General features: G+C 40.4%; 1 protein-coding gene across 7 annotated transcripts in view; it reads left to right on the forward strand.

Annotated features, from left to right (window-relative positions):
- The window catches only part of LMO7 (LIM domain 7), a 200,724-nt gene that overhangs the window by 44,278 nt on the left and 140,134 nt on the right, over positions 1 to 16,312 (forward strand). For all 7 annotated transcript variants that reach the window (XM_074988916.1, XM_074988891.1, XM_074988901.1 and 4 more), the window contains exons 2-3: positions 1,823 to 1,893; positions 12,552 to 12,621. In XM_074988916.1, the coding sequence (XP_074845017.1) occupies positions 1,823 to 1,893; positions 12,552 to 12,621 (141 nt within the window). The remainder of the gene's footprint in view (positions 1 to 1,822; positions 1,894 to 12,551; positions 12,622 to 16,312) is intronic.

Genomic DNA, 16,312 nt, shown 5'->3' on the forward strand with positions numbered 1-16,312 from the left:
TGGAAGTCTTTTTTTGTCAACAGAAGGCTTCCCAGAATGTCCAGACCCACCTTTTGCCCACAGACCTTGTGGAGAGTGGGGTACAGCTGTCAACAAAAGTGCTGCATTCTGTCAAAAGAACACACTTGGTAACCTGGACGCTCCCTGGGTTTTGTCAACAACCCTCTAGTGTAGACACAGCCGCTAGATTTTACTGTGATAAAAGTTTAATGTTTGCAGAATCTGGGGCCTAGTTCATTCAATTTATGGAATACAAACTCCTACATGAACCTTATACATTTAAATCTTAATGTAAATAAGGCAATAACTATAAGAAGAAAAGGTAATGTCCTTCATTGTTCTTTTTTTAACCTGTTTTTAGATTTAAAGTCCTAAAATAAGGTGAAGTATCCCCCAATGCCTATGAATGTTTGGGGAGAGGGCAGGATGTTGCTGCTACTAGAACTTGCATTCAGATGTGGTAATTGGTAAACTTTTTAATATTTCTGGAAATGATGTCACTAACTGATCAGCTATAAGTTGATAGACCTCTCAAACGCAAGCACATAATCTAACCATTTTTAAATGGGAAAATTACACATTATTGAGAGAAACTCTATTATTTTTGTTTGTGTTTCTGAATGCTCATACTTTTGAAGTTTTATGTAGGAGTGAACTCCTTATGGCTACGGTTACACTACATCGATATGTCTGCAGAAGTTACTATTGGAAGAGAGATTCTGACAAAACTTCTTTTGACCAATTGTGTCTACACATGAAAGTCAATAAATCTTTTCATCTGCTCTGTTGACAAAAGGCCCCCCCGAGCATTCACACAGCTTTTTTGTTGACAGTTTCTTTTGACACAATGCATTTTGTTTGTAGATATTCTGAGAGTTTTATTGGCGGGGGGGGGGGGGGGCGGGAAAAAAACAGTTTTGTCTACAAAACTCACTAGTGTAACTGTAACCTATTTGTTTTCCTGCCTTGTTGTTTGTTGTGAAATTCTGGAATAACACATTATCTGTTGCCAAACTAACAGAAGGTGCTTCATTATGTATTTATTATAATTGATCACTTTGTTCTGTTTGTCTCAGTAGCCACTCTGGAAATAAAAATATATATACATTAAAAAACTTTTTGCAAGTTTTATGTAAATTCTCTTTTTCGTTATTTGGGAACAATGAATTGAAGATAATACAACTTCACACGTTGTTCACGTTTATCTTCACAGAATTTTTTTTAAGTTCTCTTTTCCCTTTAACTTCCCTTTCCCTATGTTATCAAAACAAGACCTCTTCTCTACTCGCCCTAAAACCAGGTGTCAGTTTGGATATAGTAAGTAAAGACTGGGTAGAATAAGTCAACGATTGATTGCAAACATTACTTTCTCTTTTGGCAATATTGCTGGAAAATGCTCTCTCTAGAAAACTTTGCTTTGTATTTTGTATCATAATTTTAGAAAAATGCAAATTGTGAAAATAGCTGTTGTTTAGTTTGTTTTTTTTTCTGTTGATTTACCATGCTTTGTACACTTAACAGTAATGGTTTACATTAGAAAATAATGGCATCCATTCCCTCTGTGTAGTAGATAATTGGCTCATACTGGAGGAGACAGAATTTTTTGATAGTTACATATAAGCTTTTCATATAAGGCATTAAAAACATCATTTAATTCTTTCTATCATTAAGCTTTTCTTTTTATTACTTCCAGTGAGCTGTATGAGTATAAATTTCTGACTACTATGCCCTGAGTTTTGTAATACTACTTCTCAAACTGTTGTTAGCCCTGTTGCAATTTATTTTTAAAAGACAAATTAATACCTGGTTATTTTCTTTGTAGGCCGTCACTGGGAAAAGTTTTGGAACGAAAGACTTTCGTGCAGCTTTAGAAAGTGGAGTCCTATTGTGCGAGTAAGTATTGCAGAAAATGTATGCAATACATGTAAAAGGGCACAGCTTAAGTCTTATCGTCTGTTCACCACTGAAGAAATTGGCTAGTTTTCTCTTTCCTATTTTATTCAACTGATGTGTCCTTGGATGCAAACAAACCAGTGAGAGAAAATTAGATTTAAATATATTACTTTGCAGTCTTGGACAATACTATCAGGGATGAGAGGTGATGGGAAATGGTAATGGTACTTGCAGTAGAGCTGAGTCAAAGTTTTTCATTCAAACTTTTTATAGCAAAATTGCTGATTTGGAAACACCAAAATAGTTTGTGAATCTTGTTTGTTTTTCCCCAAACTCTTCATATATAAAAAAGCAAAAAATCCCCTGGCCCCAATAGAAATCCAAGTCTAGGCATTTTTTTTGTTTTATTTTTTTTTTTTTTTTTTTTTGTTTCAAATTTATTTTTCTAAAATTTAAAAAAAAAAATGTTTAAGGCCCACTGAAGCATTTCCACACACAATGTGGTATAATTCTTCTTCCCTTCTTCACAGAATCATAGGGCTGGAAGAGACTTCAGGAGGTCATCTAATTCAGCTCCCTGCTTCAAGCAGGATCAACCCCCACTAAGCCCTCCCAGCCAGGACCTTGTCAAGCCAGGATTTAAAAACCTCGAGGGATAGATAATCCACCACCTCTCTAGGCAACTCATTCCAATGCTTCACCACCCTCCTGGTGAAGTAGTTTTCCCTAATATCTAACCTACACTTCTCCTTCTTCAGTCTGAGACCATTACTCCTTGTTCTGCCGTCTGACACCACTGAGAACAGTTTCTCACCCTACTCTTTAGAGCTCCCCTTCAGGAAGTTGAAGGCTGCTATTAAATCACCCCAAAGACTTCTGTAAACTAAACAAGCCCAAATCCCTCAACCTATCCTCCATAGGTCTTGTGCTTCAGCCCCTTAATCATTTTTGTTGCCCTCTACCACTGAACCTGCTCCAGCACATCCACATCCTTTTTATATTGGGGGGGCCCCAAAACTGGACACAGTATTCCAGATGTGGCCTCACCAGTGCTGAATAGACAGGAATAACTACTTCTCTAGAGCTCCTCAAAATTCTCCTCCTAATGCACCCTCGTATGCCGTTAGCCTTCTTGGCTACAAGGGCACACTGTTTACTCATGTCCAGCCTTTTATCCACCATAATCCCTAGGTCCCTTGCCATCGTATTGCTGCTAAGCCAATTGGTCTCCACCCTATAACAATTCTTTGGATTCTTCTGCCCCAGCTGCAGGACTCTACACTTCTCCTCCTTATTGAACCGCATCAGATTTCTTTTGGCCCAGTCCTCCAATTTATCCAGGTCACTCTGGATTCTCTCTCTACCCTCCATCGTATCTACCTCTGCCCCTAATTTTGTGTCATCTGCACACTTGCTGAGAGTGCAATCCAGTCCCTTACCCAGGTCATTAAGAAAGATGTTGAACAACACTGGCCCCAGAATCAAGCCTTGTGGCACTCTGCTCGAAACTGACCACCATCCAGATATTGAGCAACTGACCACTACCCATTGGGCCTGACTGTCAAGCCAGTTTTCTATCCATCTTATAGTCCAAGGATCCAATCCATATTTCCTTAACCTATGGACAAGAATGTTGTGGGAGACCATATCAAAAGCTTTGCTGAAATCAAGGTATGTCACATCCACTGACTTCTCCATGTCCACAGAGCTTGTTACCTCATCATAGAAGCTGATCAGATTGGTCAGGCAGGACTTGCCCCTGGTGAATCCATGCTGGCTACTTTTGATCACTTTCCCCTCTTCCAAGTGCTCCAAAATGGATTCCTTGAGGATTCCCTCCATTATTTTCCCAGGGATTAAGGTAAGGCTGAGTGGTCTATAGTTCCCTGGATTGTCCTTCTGCCCTTTCTTAAAGGTGGGTATTATGTTTGCCTTTTTTCAGTCATCTGGTATCCCTCACCAATCTCCAAGAATCTTCAAAGGTAAGGGCCAAAGGTTCAGCAATTACCTCTGCCAATTCCCTCAGTACCCTTGGGTGCATTAAATCCAGACCCATGGATTTGTGTAAATCAAGTTTTTTCTAGATAGCTCAGAACTTGTTCCTTCCCCACAGATGGCTGCCCTCCACCTTCCCATACTGCATTCTCTAGGACTGTCATGTGGAAGTTGACTATGTCTATAAAGACTGGGGCAAAAAAAGCATTGAGTACTTCAGCTTTTCCTGTATCTATCACTAGGTTACCTCCCTCATCCAGTAACAGCCCCACACCTCCTCTGATAACCCGTTTATTGTTAACATGCCTGTAGAAACTTATTGTTACTCTTCACATCCCTTGCCAGCTGCAGTTCCAATTGTGCTTTCGCTTTCCTGATTACTGCCTGGCATTCTCCAGCCGTATGTTTATACTTTTCCTTAGTCAACTGTCCTCATTACCATTTCTTGTATGCATCCTTTTTGAATTTAAGCTGACTAAGGATTTCCCCATTAAGCGAAGCTGGTTGCCTACCATGTTTGCATTTCTTACTGTGCAGCGGGATTGTTTGTTCCTGTGCCTTCAGTAAGACTTTAAAATACTGCCAGTTCTCATCAACTCTTTTCCCCTTCATCTTCGTTTCCCAAGGGATCCTGCTCATCCATTCTCTCAGGGATTCAAAGTCTGCTCTTTTGAAATCAAGGATCTGTATGTTATTGCTCACCTCTCTTCCTTTTTGTCTGGATCCTGAAATCCACAATCTCATGGTCGCTGCAGCCCAGGTTTCCTCCCACTTCTATTTCTCCTACTAGTTCTTCCCTGTTTGTGAGCACCAGGTCAAGTTGCGCATGGTCCGTGGTCGGTTCCTTCAGCACTTGTACCAAGAAGTCATCCCCAACGTTCTCCAAAAACTTCCTGGATTGTCTGTGTGCTGGTGTATTGGTCTCCCTCACTTCTTCACTCACTGTTGCTGAATTAAACAACTGTACCATCAGTGTGACTATTTTGACAGTTGATCACTGTCCTCTGGGAACATTCCAGTTGCTCACAAGTTACTGGCATAGAGCAAATAGAATTTCCCTGACTGAGAGTCAGATTAATATAACTTTTACCTTGTCCCTGCTTTTTTCCTCTTTAAAGAAAAAAGTTCACTCTGAGTGTAGGATCCCAAGATTGCAAGCAGCATGAATTCCCCTAGAATTTTTGAGCAGAGCAGGAGGAAAAAGTTATCAGAATGCTAACAACAAATCTGGGGGGGGGGAGGAATTCCTAATAGAAATATATTTACCAAAATTTTTTAAAACAGTATTTTATGACCAAATTATTTTTAGAAGAATTAGGTTGTGGGAATGTTTAGTTTGCATGGGCTACTATAACATTTATTTATGAGCCTTTAATTTTCTGTACAACTTGTTCTGCATTTCTCTCGTTGTCTTTATTTTCTGTTTTCTCACTGTATTTTGTTCTGTCTGTCTCTTCCACTTTCTTTTTCTTTCCAACCAATTTTTCTGGCTGTTTCCCCCACGTTGCCATGCAAAGGAGGTGACTTTGAGCACTGAAGTGAAGAGTGAACTATGATTTCTTTAAGTAATAACTGCTGTAGAGATGAAGAACATAGAAGGTACATGAGGAAATATTGAGAAGAGCAAGTGCTAATACAATAAAACACTGTTAAATCTTTTAAAAATGTAAACTTACATCACAATAGCAACCAAATAGTTGAAAACTATCATTAAATAGAAAAGTGTGGGTTTGTGTGTTCTTTTTTTTTGTTTTGTTTTAAAACAAAGTAATTAGAGCAACAAAGTATTCTGTGGCACCTTATAGACTAACAGAACAGTTTTGAGCATGAGCTTTCGTGAGCAAAGACTCACTTCATCAGATGTGTGAGTCTTTGCTCACGAAAGCTCATGCTCAAAACTCTTGCTAGTCTATAAGGTGCCACAGGACCCTTTGTTGCTGTTACAGATCCAGACTAATACAGCTATCCCTCTGAAAGTAATTAGAGGAAGTCCATGTAAATATAGTGAGAGAGAAGTATGGATTCAGAAACTAGGTATGAGTTTTAAAAATAAAGCTAAAAATGTTTCTTCTGGGTTAAAATGCCTGTTGAGCGTTCTGTTTAAAAAAAAAAAAAAAAAAAAAAAGTACCTCTGCTAACCTCATTATCCAGCTATATGAAAGATCAGGAGACACTTGATATTTTTTTTTAATATGGTGACAACTTTATTAGACATCTAGAATTACCTGGTAGGTACAAGTGTACAGTGTAGGCAATTCCATGTTCACTCAGTATATTCCTAGAGGAGGCTTCTACCAACATTCTCCCCCAGCACCCCTTTTTCCATCTAAGATCTCCAGCCAATCTGTTTTCTGGGATTTTACCACCATCTAGACACCCCAGCTTCTTTTTTCAAGTTGTTTGGCTACTGTGTGTTTTTTCCCTTTGGAGTACAGTAAACCCTCAAAATATGTGATTTTCTTTTTTTTTTTTTTTTTTTTTTTTTTTTTGAGTTGCACTTAACTCGCATTAACACAAATTTAAGCGCATCTCAAATCCAGTTCACCTTCTGGCCCCATGCAGCCCCAGCTCAGCCGCCCCCCCAGCCCCACTCAACATCCATGCATGGCTCTGGCTCACCACCCCACCCCTGTTCCTAGCTCTGGCTCCGGCTCACCACCCCTCACGCACAGCTCCGGTTTAACCTCCTGTGGCCCAGCTCACTGCCCCCACACTTGGCTGTGGCCTAAGCCACCTGTCCCTGGTTCAACCACCCCCCCCCACCCCCATAGCTCCAGCTCAACTCCACTCCCTACCCCTCTGCAGTTCTAACCCACCCCAGACCTAACCTCCTTCACCCCTCCCACAGACCCATCCCCAGCCAGCCTCCCTAAGTGCCCCCCCATCTCAGGACTTACCTTGCAACATGCATTCTGCTGGGGGGAAGGGCCACTCCTAATTACATGAAATTCAGGTTATGTGGGAGTTCATGGGAATGGAACCCTCCCATAAATTGTGGGTCTACTGTATCCACACTGGATATCTGCACAACTCTTACACAATTGAGATAACATAACACCCTAACACTCTTCCCTACTCACCATACCAAAGCCCTCCTTGAAGTTAGAATCCTAGAGCTGGAAGGGACTTCAGGATGTCATCAAGTCCAGCCCCCTGCCTAAAGCAGGATCAACCTTAATTAAATCATCCCATTCTGGACTTTCTCAAGCTAGGACTTAAAAAACCTTTAGAGACAGAGATTCCACCACCTCTTCAGTGCTTTATCACTCCTTGTGAAATAGGTTTTCCTAATGTCCAACCTAGACTTCCCCCACTGCAACTTGAGACCATTGCTCCTTGTTCTCCCATCTGTCACTCCTGAGAAGAGCCTCTCTCCATCTTCTTTTAGCGCCTCTCCTTAGGCATTTGAAGGCTGCTATCAAATCACCCCTCACTCTTCTTCTCTGAGATCCCTCAGCTTCTCCTCCATAGGTCATCTGCTATAGTCCCCTAATCATTTTCATTGCCATTCACTGCACCTGCTCCAGTGCATCCATATCCTTTGTATATTTGGAGGCCCAGAGCTGCACGCAGTATTCCACATGTGGCCTCACCAGTGCCAAATAAAGGGGGATAATAACTTGTTTAGATCTGGTGGAAATGTTCCTCCTAATGCACCCTAGTATGCTGTTAGCCTCCTTGGCTACAAGGGCACACTATTAACTCATATCCAGCCTCTCATCTATTGTAATCCTGAGGTCCTTTTCTCCTGTACTGCTGTTTAACCAGTTGGTCCCCAGCCTGTAATAATGCTTGTGATTCTTCAGTCCCAAGTGTGGACTCTGCACTTGTCCTTGTTGAACTGCATTAGATCACTTTTGGCCAGTCCTCCAATTTATCACTCTGGACCCTCCAATGTATCTGCCTGTCCCCCTAGCTTAGTATCTTCCGCAACCTTGCTCAGGGGGCAATCCATCCAAGCGTCCAGGTCATTAATAAAAAAAAATTTGAACAATACTAGCCCCAGAACTGCTCCCTGGGGCGCTCCATTTGAAACCAGCTGCCAACCAGACATTGAGCAATTGATCGCTACCTGTTGGACCCTACCATCTAGCCAGCCTTCTATCCAATAGTTTTCCTTAATTTATGGGCAAGAATTTTGTGGTAAACTGTATCAAAAGCTTTTCTGAAGTCAAGGTATATCACATCTACTGACTTCCCCATGTCCACCAAGCCTGTTACCTCATCATAGAAGCTAATCAGATTGGTCAGGCATGACTTGCCCTTGGTGATGCCATGTTGACTACTTTTGATCACGTCCCCTCTTCCAAGTGCCTTAAAATGGATTGCTTGAGGATCCCTTCTGTGATGATTTTTTTTTTTTAATTTCCCCTCCCCCTCCCCCCAAGGATTGAGTTAGCTTACTGCCTATAGTTCTCTGGATTGTTCTTTTCCTTTTGTAAAGAGGGGCACTATATTTGCCTTTTTCCTCTCATCTAGACCTCTCCTGATCTCCACAAGTTTTCGACGATAATGGCCAAAGGCTCTGAAATAACATTTGCCAATTCCGTCTGTACCTGTGGATGGATTAAATCTGGACCCAGGGATTTTGTGTCTGGCACTTCTAAATAGCCTTTAACCTGTTCTTTCCCCACCCAGGGTTGCCCAGCTCCATCTTGTACTGCATTGCCTAATGCAGTAGTCCTGGGAGCTGAACCTTGTCCGTGAAGACAGAGGCAAAAAAAAAAAAAACATCACCTGTCACCAGGTTACCTCCCTCATCCAGTAATGGCCTCAAACCCTCTCCTGATTACCGTCTTATTGCTAACATGACTGTAAAAACCCTTCTTGTTACCTTTCATGTCCCTTGCTAGATGCAATTCCAATTGTGCTTTCACCTTCCTGATTACTCCCCCACATTCTTCAGCAATATATTTATATTCCTCCTTAGTCATCTGTCCAAGTTTCCACTTCTTATATACATCCTTTCTGAGTTTAAGCTAACCAATGATTTGCCTTGTAAACCAAGCTGGTTGCCTACCATATTTGCTTTTCTTACTGCTCATAGGGATGATTTTGTTCCTGTGCCTTCAATAAAGCTTCTTTAAAATACTGCCAGTTCTTATGAACTCCTTTCCCCCTTCATATTAGCTTCCAGGAGATTCTGCTGATGAGTTTTTCTGAGGGAGTCTAAGTCTGCTCTTCTGAAATCAAGAGTCTGTATTTTAATACTCACCTTCCTTCAGGATCTTGAACTGTACCATCTCATGGTCGCTGCAGCACAGATTGCCACCCACTTCTGTTTTCTTCCTTGTTTGTGATCAGGTCAAGTTGTGCATGGCCCCTGGTTGGTTTCTTCAGGTCTTGTACCAAGAAGTTATCCCCAACATCCTCCAAAAACTTTCTGCATTGTCTGTGTGTTGCTGTATTGGTCTCCCAACAAATGTCCAGATGATTAAAGTCTCCCAAGAGAACCAGGGCCTGTGATTTTGGAAGCTTCTCTTAGTTGTCTGAATAAATGCTCATCTACTTGATCTGGTGGTCTATAGTAGACACCAACCACAACATATCCTGTTGATTGTCTCTAAGCTTAACCCAAAGACACTCAACTGGATTTTCTGCCTCCATATACTGGGGCGCTGTGCAATCATACCACTCTGTTATGTACAGTGCCACTCCTCCTTCTCTCCCCTGCTTCTCCTTTCTGAACAGTTTATACCCTGCCATGACAGCGCTTCAGTTATGCGAGTCATCCCACCAAGTCTCCATTATTCCAGTCACCTCCTAGTCCTTTGACTGAGCCAGGGCCACCGCCACCTCTTGTTTCCCAGGCTCCTTGCATTTGTGTACAAACACCTTAGATGATTTGGCCTACTTTCTCCTTTTGAGTCAGGGATCCTCCTTTCTTGTACCCTCCTCCTTCCCCACTTATCTCGGTGCTTGTGTCACTCTCTCCTAATGAACCTAGTTTTAAAGCCCTCCTCATTACATTTGCAAACTTGCCTGCAAAGATGCTCTTTCCTCTCTTTGTTAGGTGGATCCTTTCTCTTCCTAGCAATCTTTGTTCATGAAACAGGATCCCAGAAACTTGCTCTGGGTAAGATTTCAAAATAAATAAAAATTCTCTCCACCTACGCCAATCTGGTGCTGAGGGAAAAATTCTTTCTTTTGCAGTCCCCTTAAAAAGCAGTCACTAGCACAATGCCCACAGCAGGTCCTCCCGAAACCTTGTAAATTTTGCTAACTTCTTGGGAAGATGGACGTGTGCTGCTCCAGCTGGTATTGGGAAAAGGGAATTCTCTTTCCAGGCTCTTTAACAACCCATTCCCTCTGGTCCCTGGGGATGAGTTTTTACCACACTGAGCTATTCCCCCACTTTTTGCAGCACTCTCCCAGCCCATGAAGTGCTATTCCCCCACTTCCCAGCAAGTCAAACAATATCCCCAACCCTGACCACACTTAAAGGTGCAATGAGGTCATTTTGTCATACATTTGGCAACAGAATGGAAGAATAACTTGCACTTGGCAGATGGAAGCGCTCTTCTGAAGCTAATTTGCTTAATTTAACTCTTGTTAATAGCCATATGTAGTAAAATACAGCTCAAAATAATTTGGCTGAGCAGGTTGACTGAGATCGCCTACAACATTCTTTTAACAAAATGCTTTCTGAGAATGTAGTTAAATGCAGACTGGCACAAGTTAGTGTAATATAAGATTAATAGGTATCTATTAAAATGGTCATCTCAGTTCCAACTTGGACGTAGAGGGAAAGGTGCTTTTATGAGAAAATGGGCAAGATCTTCCACCTGGTTTATTTCCACTGTTATAAAATAGTGGGCAACAATTCAAACAGTAAAATAAATACTAGATTGCTGTACTGTTTCAGAGTAGTTGTGCTGCAATAGGCGAGGCAAAGGAGACTGACTTCTTATTTTAATATGTTGAGTTTTGTGGGTACGCTAGAACTGTGGATGCATTTAAGACCTTCTACTTGGAGGCTGTCCCATGTTCTAAACCACCTGAACCAAAAACATAGAAAAATGTTGCATTCAGAAGCTAAAATAGTTCTTTTGAAAGGTACCCAACAGTGGGTTGCTGTTTTTACTGTAAATCTTGAAATTGTCTTACGTTTAGTGACTATTTGATGAAATGTTCAGCTATTAATACTCTTATTCCTGGAGCCTTAATTTCACTTGATTTTCAAGGGGGGGTGGGGGTTTGTTTGTTTCCATCTATCGCTTCTCATTACTGGAAACCAATAGTCTTCTCTGGGTAGGTCTGCCACAACACAGTTAAATTCAAAAAGCAAAAAGCGGTTGGCTTATTTCAAAATTGATAAACCTCATTCTATGAGGAATAGTGCCTATTTTGAAATAAGCTACGGTGTGGTCAATGGCTCTATTTCAAAATAGTGTCTACACATGTAGAGCATATTTTGAAATAGCCAAGTGCTATTTCTAAATGCATTTTCGTGTTATAAGCTCTTCTGGAGTAACTTATTTCAAAATAAGGCTGTCATGTAGGCCCTAGGAAATTGACACTGCAGGGTGAAGCAATCTGTGCAGAGCAGGTAGTCTTTAAGGCCTAGATTCTGCAGCTGTATCTGTATGCTCATCCCTTGGAGCTGTAAGGACATCATTCATGCTCTGTACAGAGGAAGTGATGTGTCCACATAAATGCAGTAGCAGATTAGAGACTTAGAGTTAGGGTCTGCAGGACAAATGGATTATAGTGAATGAATTACTTCCCCCGTTTAGTTGTTCCAGCCATTGAAGTGATACATTTTGTTATCCTAATGGTTTGTTTAACTTTAATTCTGAATAAAGTGCAATTGGATGACATTTTTGATGATTAAAAATATTACTTAATTATACGCTCATGGAGTAATTGGTTCAAATGCTTGATTATGTAACATAAATACCTGATGCACACATACATGATGAAAAATGTTCGTTATGTGCTTTTGATTCTAAGAAATCAGGCTCTTCAAGCCCATTTTGTAGTGTGTGACATAATGTATGTAAACTGAGTCTTTAGACTTGCATTACATGTATGCTTTAGACAAGCTTAGGCTTTTAGCTGTTTAACTGAGTTTGGCCACATCTTAGAGGTGTTACATTAGCTTGCTGATAAGTGGTGGTTTGGTTTGGTTTTTTTTTTTCCCCTTTTACATTGATTATAAAAGACTACCCTTTTGGGTACAAACAGCCATTTTGTAAATGTTGTTTTTCAGTTCACCTGTTGATGGTCTTTAGTAAAGTGTTGCAGAGCAAACTAGAAAGCTGACATTTCAGTCAAAAGTATTGTGAGAAGTCTTTCTTTTTTTTTTTTAAAAAAAAAAAAAAAAAAGAGAGAGAGATCTTAGATGCCGATGAACATCTCCGTTCTTTGTGGCAAGAACCCGAATCCATTTATTTGCTTTCCTTCATGTGGTGTTTCTTTTGTGCCTTCTCTTTGCTGTCCTCAGCAATCATGCTTCTAAATTGCTTTTATGATTGATTTGATTTTTTTTATGTTTGGAGAGGCTGAATAAGAACTTATTTTATATTCTGTTTTAATAGATTGAAATTTAAATAAAGAATATATAGAAACAGCTTTTCCAAAAACACTTTTTTATGCTTATGGTGAAATGTTAATGTTACGTATCACCAGATCATATGGTTAACATTTTCATTAATTTTTAGTTTGATTAACAAGATCAAACCTGGTATCATTAAGAAGATCAATCGTCTGTCTACTCCAATAGCTGGTTTGGTGAGTAATAAAATCATTTCAATACCTTTTAGTTTCAGTGTACAGTTCTAAAGGAACACTGTCATATTCTTTAAATACAATTTACCTTCTGTGAATGTATAATCATTTTTCTGTTTAGAAATGGTGTACAATAGTTACTATTTTGCTATGCCTGTTGTGCTATGGAAATAGCTGTTGTGTTCAGTGGTGCCAACCGCCATCATGGGACAAGGTGGCAATGGGGCCCAGCTCCACACTTCAGAAGGGGCAGTGCCCGGGGTGGAAGGGTTGGTGCCAAGGGGAGTTAGCTCTGTGCTGCTTGGACTGTAGTGCTCACCCCTGCTGCATGCAGATGGAGCAGCACTGCTGTGCCATTTCAAAGGGGTGCAGAGGTCTTGCTACCACTGCTGCAACTTTGGCTGGAGGTCCACACCCCTTTGAAAGATGGGACCCAGATGAAACTGCCCACTTTGCTGCCCCCCCCCGCCCTCCTTTGACAGGTGTGAATGTGTTCACAAAATACAAGAGTTTTAGATCCAGGCTCAAGGTATTTTTATTCATTTTCTTTTGATTGAGAGAACTAAAAAGTTGTTCATATGCAAGCTGAGAAGTCTGTCAGTTTCTTGTACTCTAGTAATGTGTAAGCAGTCACTAAGGCCTGGCCTACAATGAAAACTTCCGTTGACAGAGATGCATCTCTCAGGGGTGTGGGAAAACATCCGGAGGGGTGATGTTACAGTGACCTCAGCCACATGAGGCTAGGTTGACAGAAAAATACTTCAGCTGACCTCCTTGCCCCCTCTTGGGGAGGTGAATTAACTACAGTGATAGGAGAATCCCTCCTGTTGCTCCAGTGCATGTCTACCTTGACATGCTACAGTAGCACAGCTGTGCCGCTGAAGCATTTTACATACAGATGTGTGCGTAGGCCTATCTTACATTACCTCTTGTCACTCTTCACAGGCCAGCACTCCTATATAGATTCATATGCTCATACACTTAACTTGTATGCCCAGAAGATAGTGCTGGATAGGTTTAATTTGTGAAGATTAATTTAAACATTTTGTACAATCTACTCCTTTTTTTAAATATGGAAATGTGTTGGGCTTTTATATGGGTCAAAGGCTTTTCCTCCAACTTGTATTTTTATACATATCATTTTTGTCCAAGTATTTGTTTTGACAGATAAGGATGTGTTAAGAAATGAACTTGATTGCAAGGTGCAAGAAAAGGTGGCAGTTCTGAATACAGTTTAAGTGTATGTCTGCTACAAAGGGCAGTTCTGGAATTTTGTTTCTTCAAGAGACATCATGTGGCAGACAGTGTATTGGACTATGGGATTTCCCTATGACTTCAAAAACTAACTACAGATCTGTCTAGTGAGCATAGTTAGTATAGTATAGTTTTACTGAGTATTTTAGGGGGAAGGAGAAGAGGTGAATTGCACAGGTGTGTTTAGAGATTTCTCTGCAAAATTTTGTTTCCACAAAAATAAATGACTTTTTTCCTAATTTTTTCCTTGGAAACTGAATGAATTTACTGTAAAAATATTCTTTATGGAAGTTTAACAGTCTACTGTCAGCCATTGGACAAACACACAGGTCCAGGAAAAGAGAATAAAGCTTCTAGCACCCATTGGCCACATCTACACAGGCAGTTTTTGTCAACAGAGGTCACTGTTAACAATGATATCTCAGCATTACCTCTGCCGGCAGATAGCATCTGTATGGGCACTTTGACAAAACCCTGCCAGCCGAGGCATTATACCTGTTTGGTGACAGGTATAACGCTGCTGACTAAACAGCTGTGTTTTGTTTACAAACGCTTTAACCGTGTAGATGCTTGGTGAATTTTGTCGACAAAAGCCCTGCTTTGTCAACAATGGCTGCCTGTGTAGAAGTGGCCATTCAGTTAAAGACCCTCTTTTCAGGGGATGCTAAAATAGATTTCATGACTAGAAATAGTCTGTTGGTAACATAATCTGACTTCCTGTATAACACAGGCCATAAAACATGCCCAAAACAATTCCTATAGCATGTCTTTTTAGAAGAACATCCAAAGTTAGTGTAAAAATCACCCATGCTACCCAAAGCACCACAATCTCTTGGTAAATTATAGAAGATGAGGGTTGGAAGACACCTCAGGAGATTACCTAGTCCAATCCCTGCTCAAAGCAGGAGAAAGCCTAGCTAAATCAGCCAAGTCTGGCTTTAAAAACCTCTAAAGAAAGATATATTCCACCACCTCCCTAGCTATGCTTTTCCCAATGCTGCACCAACCTCCCAGTGAAATAGTTTCTCTTAATATCAAACCTAGACCTCTCCCGCTGCAACTCAAGACCATTGCCTCTTGTTCTGTCATCTGCCACTACTGAGAATAGCCTCTTTCCATCCTCTTTGGAACCCCACTTCAGGTAGTTGAAGGCTACTATCAAATCCCCCCCCCTTATTCTTCTCTTCTGAAGATTACATAAGCCCAATCTTCTAAATTTCTCCTCCTAAATCATGCCCAGTCCCCTAATTGTTTTTGGGTTTTTGACCTTTTTGTTGGACTGTCTCCAATTAGCCCACTTCCATGTTTAATTACCATATATATTTTTTTAAAAAATTACACCTTTCTTTCAAGTCTAAATTTATGTAGCTGTAATTTTTAGTCACTGATTGGGGTGGATGCCTTTCTCTGTTTAGTCTGAAGAACCTGTTAAATGTTTGTTTCCCATGTAGTTACTTGTGATATGTAATCCCCTGTGACCTTCTCTTTGTTAAATAGACTCCAGGAGCTCAGTTGCTGTAAAATATGTTCTCTAGCCCCTTAATCATTCCTGTGGCCCTCCTCTGAACTCTTTCCAAATTATCAACATCCTTCTTGATTTGTGAGGATCAGAATTGGACATAGTTTTCCAGCAGCAGTCACATCCCTGCACAGAGGTAAAATGCCTTTTGTCTGTCAATTTTTAATCAGTTACCTCACACAGTTGACTAAAAATCATGATTAATATAATACAAACTGAAATTTAAACATTTTTTCCATATTTTCATATATTTCCATTGTATATAAAGAATACAAATTGTAGAGTGCTTTCTTTATTAATTTCAAATATTTTCACAGTAAAAATGAAGATATTCACCTCATACAAGTACTGTAATGAAATCTCTTTATTCTGGAATGGTGGCTGAAGCATAAAAGGGAATAGGAAGGTTTAACTTACCTGGTACATAAATGTCTTTAAAAGCAAGCTACAACAGTCCTACACAAATGCCGGTTATCACTTTCAAGTGACACTGTAAATAAGTTGGCAGCAACATTTCCCATAAAATATAAAACAAATTTGTTTTGCTTTGTTTTATATTTTATGGGAAATGTCCCTGTTTATGTATCCCAGGATTGCTTCAGTTGTTTTAGCCACAAACATCACACTGCAAGTTCATGTTAAGCTGACTGTCCACTGTGATCTCCAAATCTATTCAGAATCCCCCATCCTGTAAGCGTAGCTTACATCTTTATTCCTAGATATATAGGTTTGCTGTATGAAATTATACATTGTTTTCTTGTACCCAGTTTACCAAGCATGCTGGGATCACTGTGAATCAGTGACCTGTCTGCAGCTAGAATTAATTAAAAGGAAATCCTATTGGTTATTTATAGAGAAAGTGAAGGAACTACATAACTAGTCTGGTTAAGTGTCACGGGGTAGCTGAGTTTAGTCTGTATC

This window comes from Carettochelys insculpta, chromosome 1 (assembly GCF_033958435.1).
Source record: "Carettochelys insculpta isolate YL-2023 chromosome 1, ASM3395843v1, whole genome shotgun sequence".
Classification (NCBI taxonomy): Eukaryota; Metazoa; Chordata; order Testudines; family Carettochelyidae; genus Carettochelys; species Carettochelys insculpta.